Here is a 6,854-nt window from a genome sequence, read left to right as displayed (position 1 = left end):
AAATCCATTCTTATTCTGTAAAGAAGGAACATATTCGGCAGAGTGTATTATGGAAACAAACAATTTCTGCATAGTCTTTAATGGAAAAAAAAATTTCAGAGTCTAGTATAAAAAACCCACTTACTTCAGCGTTTCTGCATAGTTTATAATGGAAGACACAATTTCTGAATAGTCTACAATGAAATAATTACTTTCATCAGAGTGTATAATGGAACACTTTATGTAGAGTCTGTAATCGAAAAAACAATTTTTGCAGAGTCTATAATGAAAGAAACACTTTATGTAGAGTCTTTGATTAAAAAAAACACTTGGTAAAGTCTATCATGGAAGAAACACTTTCTGTGGAGTTTATAATGGTAACACACTTTCCTTAGTGTCCGTAATGGACGAAACAGTATCTGAAGAGTTTTTTTTTTATTGTGGATACATTTAAGCAAAGGTAGAAGCAGTTTCTGCAGAATTTATAATTAAAGAAACAGTTTTTGCTGAGTCTATAATGGAAGAAACACTTTCTGCAATGGATGAGATAGTTTCTGCGGAGTCCAAATGGAAAAAAACACTCTATGTAGAGTTTATCATGGACTAAACACTTTCTGCGGAGTACTTAATGAGAGAAACACCTTCTCTGGAGTCTGTAAAGGAAGAAGAAACATTTTCTTCGTTGGCTGTTATGGAAAAAAAAAGATTTCCGCAGTGTCGTTTATCATTTTATGAAGAGAGCTTTTTAGCAAGGGAGAAGCAGTTTCTGAAAGAATGAGTTAAGAAACAGTTTCTGCTGAGTGTATAATAGAAGAAACACTTTCTACCATGGATGAGATAGTTTCTGCAGAGTGCAAATGGAAGAAACGCTTTATGTAGAGTCTATAATGGAGGAAACACTTTCTGCGGGAGTTTATAATAGAGTAAACACTTTTTCAGTGTCTGTAATGGAAGAAACACTTTCTGCAGGGTAATTTTTAGAAGAAACATTTCTAGCAAAGGAAGGAATTTAAACAGTTTCTGTAGGGTCTTATATGGAAGAAAAATTTCTAGCAAAGGAAGTAACAGTTTCTGCAGGTTAAAATGGAAGAAACGCTTTCTGCAAAGGATGAAAGCACTTTCGCCTGAGGAGTCTAAAATAGGAGAATTTTTTTTTGTAGAGTCTATAATGGAATAACAATTTGTACAGAGTCCACATTAAAAAAGAGTTTTTGCAAATTCTCTAATAGAAGGAACTATACATGCTTTCGCAGAGTCTCTAAAGAAAGAAACACGTTTTTTAGAGCCTCTAATGGATGAAACAATTTTTGCACAGTTTATAATTTAAAAAAAAAACACTTTCAAATGTTTTGTTCTTCTGGCGACTTCAAACTTTTTCATATTGAAATTATTAATCATTTAAAACGTTTTCATAATTAAGAAAATGTTTTATCATTGGTTATATTTCACGGTTAATCAATGAAAGAAAACTGACGATATACAATAACTTTTAATGTGAAGAGTCTAATGAACGTCACGAATATTATAATTATCTAAATGCATTTACTACATTCTTGCTCTGTTACGTTTGTTTTCTTGTTTTGAATATCGTATTTAATTTGAAATCAATACTCATAGATTATATCAGATCAAAACCAGTTAAGATAATCTGTAATGTTGTATGATTCATTTTTTTAAATAATTTTTTATGCTGCAAATGGTATAAAAATACTTTAATTCTAATAACTAATACCAAGAAAATAAATGAGGACTCTACAATAGATTGGCAATTGTACATTTATTAATATAAGGACACTTGACAGCAAATAATTTTGTAGTTACATGTCTTTCAGGAATATTGATAATACTGTACATTCTGGGTTGTTGTTTTTTTTTTTCAGTTTTAAAAACATGCGAGAATATCGAGACTTTAAAGCTTTAACATTTTTTTTTTTGCTTTAAAAACTCACTGAGTAAATGTACATGTAAATAAGTAAAGTGAAACGCAGTACGCTTTGTCTTTCGTGTCTTACTCATAAGAATGGTAATACACAGGTTAATAGAGACGAAATCTTTCAGAGGTTTGGGTGATATTGGCCATTTTGAGACGGAACTGTTTTCAATGATAAATAATTTAAGAAATAAAGATTTTGATTTTACCTTAATAAATATTACTTTATTGTAATGCTTATCATATATACAAATATTAAAGGTAGACCTGACAGGCAAGCTGACCACTCGTCCTCATTAAACTCTTGCGCAAGGATCACTAGAAACGTAGTAACCTTTCTGGAATTATCTACGCAGTTCTACATATACTAGTGTTAATTATAATGAAATATCGAATAATTGTGTAATGGCACGATTCCAAATATGGAAAAAAACCGACAAACAATTATATTAAGTTGACAGTTTCAGCAGTTAAATTTGGTTTGTAGGCGTTGATAGTAAAAATGCTTTAAAAATCTAGCGAATCAGTTGCCATGTTTTCTGCAAACACTAGAAACTAGAACCTTCTAAAGGCGGAATAACGAGTTTTCATTAAGGAAATTACGCAGTTTTTATTTCGCGAAATCTATTTATTTCACACAAGCATCATCAATCTACATAAAATCAAAACTTTGACAGGACCACAAGTAAGTAAAATTTTTTAACATTTATTCATGAAATGATATGAGATATCTGAATTTCTTTTTTTCATATTCTTAAATCATGTGCAATGATTATCTTTTGCAATTAAATAAGTTTTGAGTTAAGTTATTTGGTATCTCAATGTAACTACATTTCACTATTCAAAACCATTTTTACAAATTACTTACTTACATAACAGTTAAAAAAATATTTATAAGATATTTTTAAATGTTTCTTCGTAATTGTCGATGTTGTATTCTAACAATTTGTTTAAGAATCTATTGCAATCGACTATGTTTAATATCAATTTATTTATTCATTTAGGCAACACATTTGCAATGGACTACACAGATTATATCGTTCTTGAAAAGAGTGATCAAGAAGAAAGAAACACTGCAGCAAAGAGGCGGCGCTTTGAAACTTATCAATCCTATTCATCTCCGAGGATGAATTGGTCCCTTTCCAATACACTGTCATCCTCTTCCAACGTTTCTTCGTCAGAAGACCTAGAGGTACAATCATCAGATACAGAGACCTACACGGTGTCTACCTCAGGTTCCTCAGGGTATCCAAACACCTCTGGGTCTGAGAACAAGTCTAAGGACACTGAAAGAGGGAATGCATCAAATACGTTTTCGCCTTTGCAAAACGGTTCCGTATCGCTAGAATTGGAAAAGGGCAACCTTTGGAATAAATTCTACAGACTAGGAACTGAAATGATTATCAACAGAACAGGACGGTATGTATGTGTAGATAGTATGACTTAAAATAAGGTTTAGATCTTTTATCATTGAAACATACTCCTAAACACCGTTTATCCAACATCCTTCTGTCCTGGTCTCTCTCTTCAATTTTCTTACATGAATTCTTTGGTTTCACGTCCTATATATGAATATGTGCAAGTAGTTTCATAGATTGGAGTTGAGATATGTGTTGAGTACCTTAACAATATGCATGTTACCATAAGCTGTGGACGTTGGAAAAGCAAAATATATTGACTTTAATAGTTATTTATAATCCCTCGTAACATATGATAACCATTTTATTTCAGGAGAATGTTTCCGTATGTCGAGTTCACCTTGAAAGGCCTGGATCCTGCGGGATTGTATGACATAATGTTTGATATAATCCCAGCTGACACCAATTATTTTAAATTTGTGGACAACAAATGGGTAGCTATTGGAGAAGCTGAACAAGATTTTAATAACAACTTTTTCAAGCATCCACATTCTCCACAAATTGGGTCGAAATGGATGGACAAAATCATATCATTCCAGAATGTGAAACTTTCAAACCAACCTAGCTGTCAATGTGGAATCGTAAGTTGTTTTCTTAGTCACTTCTTAGAATTATGGCTTATGCCTTGCTTTATTGGTTATAAATGTGTTAATTGATATTTCGATAAGATCGTATTGGGTTTGTCTACGTAGCATTTGACATGTAGCATTTAAGTATAAGTTGATTGTTGCGTATCTTTGCATCAATTTACAGTTCACTCTCCGAACCCTTCAGAAGTATTTAGTGAGAATATCTCTCATCAAACACAAGACGGACAGATTTTCTGTGCTTGAAATTCCAATTCCTGTATCGACGTTTGTAGCAGTTACAGCATACAACAATAGGGAGGTCACAGAGCTGAAGATCAAGAGCAATCCATATTCCAAAGCCTTCCGGTACCCCAAAAGCAGGTAAATCAAATCTTACGTTTTGCATGAGTATCCCAAACAAGATATGTTTCCAAACGATGATATACCGCTGTATTTCTGTTTATTGTTTTTTTTCTGAAAATATTGATTTTTTTTTTTTTTTTTTTTTTTTTTTTTTTTTACATTTTTTCTACATTTTGAGTAAAGATAACATTTTAAACACCCAACGGCCAAGGACAGATCACGTGCTTGTCATGTTGATTTAGACACTTCAGGAAGAAGGTCTATACAGTTTGCAAATGAAATAATTGTTTTAATTAAAATAAACGCACGTATGACCATCCAATGATTAGAAAAATCAGATCCTTTCCTGCTAAGCAGGAAGTCTATTAAATATTCTTTATGCAAGAACGCACGTGTTACCTGGTTTCATTCTAATGGTAATAAGAGATTTAATCAAATGCATGTACTACATATACCTATGATAAAATATTATTAAATCTTCACCACAAAAATGTACATTATTACAGAAAAACATTATTTGATAAAATCATTTTTAGTCACATTTGTTTATCTTTTATTCCTTTATATGGATGGTAAGGGATAAGCTAGGATAGAAAATAGCTTATTAGTGGGAAAGGATGCTTGATATAGGATAGGATATACTTTGGTTTCATTAATATTAATGACCCTGTCAATGCAAAGTGTGAATAGAAATGGCACTTCAATGAACATTTAATTTCGTGGATCAACTTAACCACGAAATCCATTAAAATTGGTATTCAAAGAATATTGATGAAACCACAGTAATTGATTTGTCAACTTTCACGATAGCAGAATTATTATTTTTTGCAATGCATAGTGTTGTCTATTTGATTATCTATAATCGAAACTAACCTTTATTATTTTAAATTAATCTTTATTTGTGTTACTCCTTAGAATGAAAAAGCCTTCAGTTTCTCTCTCTGATAAGAAGATTAATCAACATCACAACAAAAGAATCCCAACATCAAGGATGGATGTGTTCACGGAAAGCTTTGATGATATTCACCACATACAGTGAGTTTTATAAAATCATATAAGGTATATTCTTTATTTTGTACTGACTATCCAATGATTGTATTTACCATCACACAATGTATAATATACACTAAAAGGAAATTACCCTCAATTAATTATCAATACTTCAATACACTAAATTCATTAAAACGAAGATGAAGAATTTAAAAAACCAAAAAAATATATACTTATTTTCAACAAGTTTATATTCTAAAAATGATTTGACATTATTTTCTTACTTTATTTTTCCTTGAAAGCTTACACATGTATAATATCAAAAGGCTACAGTATATAAAGCTAACATTATAAGTAACTAATTCTACATTTCAGACTTCCGCCACAATCCACGGCCTTGCAACACGACAGACGGAGACCAAGTACGTACACGTACCTAAAACTTTTCGAGTGACACATTTAAACAAACAAAGTTACATAATGTGTTATTGGAGATATATATAAATTAATTAATTTTGAATTCAATGGTTGGGAGAGAAATAGCTTGAATAGTTTTTATGTACTAAAATGACATGTTTGAAGACATAGGGTCTTTCTCTCTTTAGTTTTCTTTTTTTTTTTAAATAGCTGACATAAACTTAACAATCTAGAATTATTTTGTCTTTTCAGGTTTGTCAATCTCCGAAAAATCAGAATTGAAGAACGATCAAGGCACTCAAACAGAACTGTCAATGGCGGATGGAAACTTATGGTGCATGTTACCAGTCTGTAAGTTTCATATGATACTTTCCATAAACTAAATTAAATAAACGTATATTTCATAAGACAATACTTTGAATTCTGTTGACTATCAATTGAAATTCTGGGAAGGTTATTGAAGGACAAGATAATATTTCACAAGACAATACATTGTATTCTGTTTACTGTTATCAATTTGGGGTGTGTTTGACAAAGAAAAATGCTTCATCATCATAAATCGGTATTATATATGATACAACGATAAAAAAAAAATCGTTTTGTTAAATGTTTGGCTTGCTTTTCATTTAGGTCCAATTGTGAGGAATCTTTTGAACATGGCGACCTCTCCATCATGTCCTCGCAATATGAATCTGGACATCAACTCAGTGAGGCAATATTTTGAGGCATTGTAGCAGGTGGAATTATACTCTGTAGAGAAGAGAATTCCTTGCAACAAGAATATGTATATATTTTAAATCGAGAATTGCTAGAGGAAAATCTTGGTGAAAAATAGATTGCTTTTGTATTATTTTCATGTTATATTTTCATTGAAATAAATGTGTGTGGAGAAAATATTTCGATTTTGTTTGTTTTTAATGCACTTTAATTCCTTCCAAGTTCTCCAAAAAGGCATCTTTCCAACTCAAGGGTTTCTGATCCGCTCGACTCTACATAAACCCTTGACCGAATAGGCATAGTTTAACTGGGTTAGAAACATCGTACGCTGGTTGGTGTCATACAAGTTTGCATGATCCAATAAAAAGCGCTGTTTTAATAATGTTGTGAAGTGTGCATTGATCAATGTTGAACCATTGTCAAATAAATTTGAGACGGACTCGTAAGTATTTGACTTACTGCTGTCGGTTT

At 31.6% G+C, this 6,854-nt stretch overlaps 1 protein-coding gene across 1 annotated transcript; it reads left to right on the top strand.

The window, feature by feature from the left end:
- The first annotated feature begins 2,837 nt into the window (after nucleotides 1-2,837).
- On the top strand, nucleotides 2,838-6,552 carry LOC128162957 (T-box transcription factor TBX5-A-like). Its single transcript, XM_052826400.1, has 7 exons — nucleotides 2,838-3,328; nucleotides 3,641-3,908; nucleotides 4,081-4,277; nucleotides 5,175-5,294; nucleotides 5,625-5,671; nucleotides 5,919-6,017; nucleotides 6,297-6,552. The coding sequence occupies exons 1-7, from the start codon at nucleotides 2,838-2,840 to the stop codon at nucleotides 6,398-6,400; spliced, it is 1,326 nt and encodes a 441-aa protein (XP_052682360.1). The 3' UTR covers nucleotides 6,401-6,552.
- The last annotated feature ends 302 nt before the right edge of the window (nucleotides 6,553-6,854 follow it).

This window comes from Crassostrea angulata, chromosome 9, assembly GCF_025612915.1.
Source record: "Crassostrea angulata isolate pt1a10 chromosome 9, ASM2561291v2, whole genome shotgun sequence".
In the NCBI taxonomy this organism is placed as follows: Eukaryota; Metazoa; Mollusca; class Bivalvia; order Ostreida; family Ostreidae; genus Magallana; species Magallana angulata.
The sequence above is the reverse complement of the archived record's forward strand: the minus strand, read 5'-3'. Positions and strand labels throughout refer to the sequence as shown.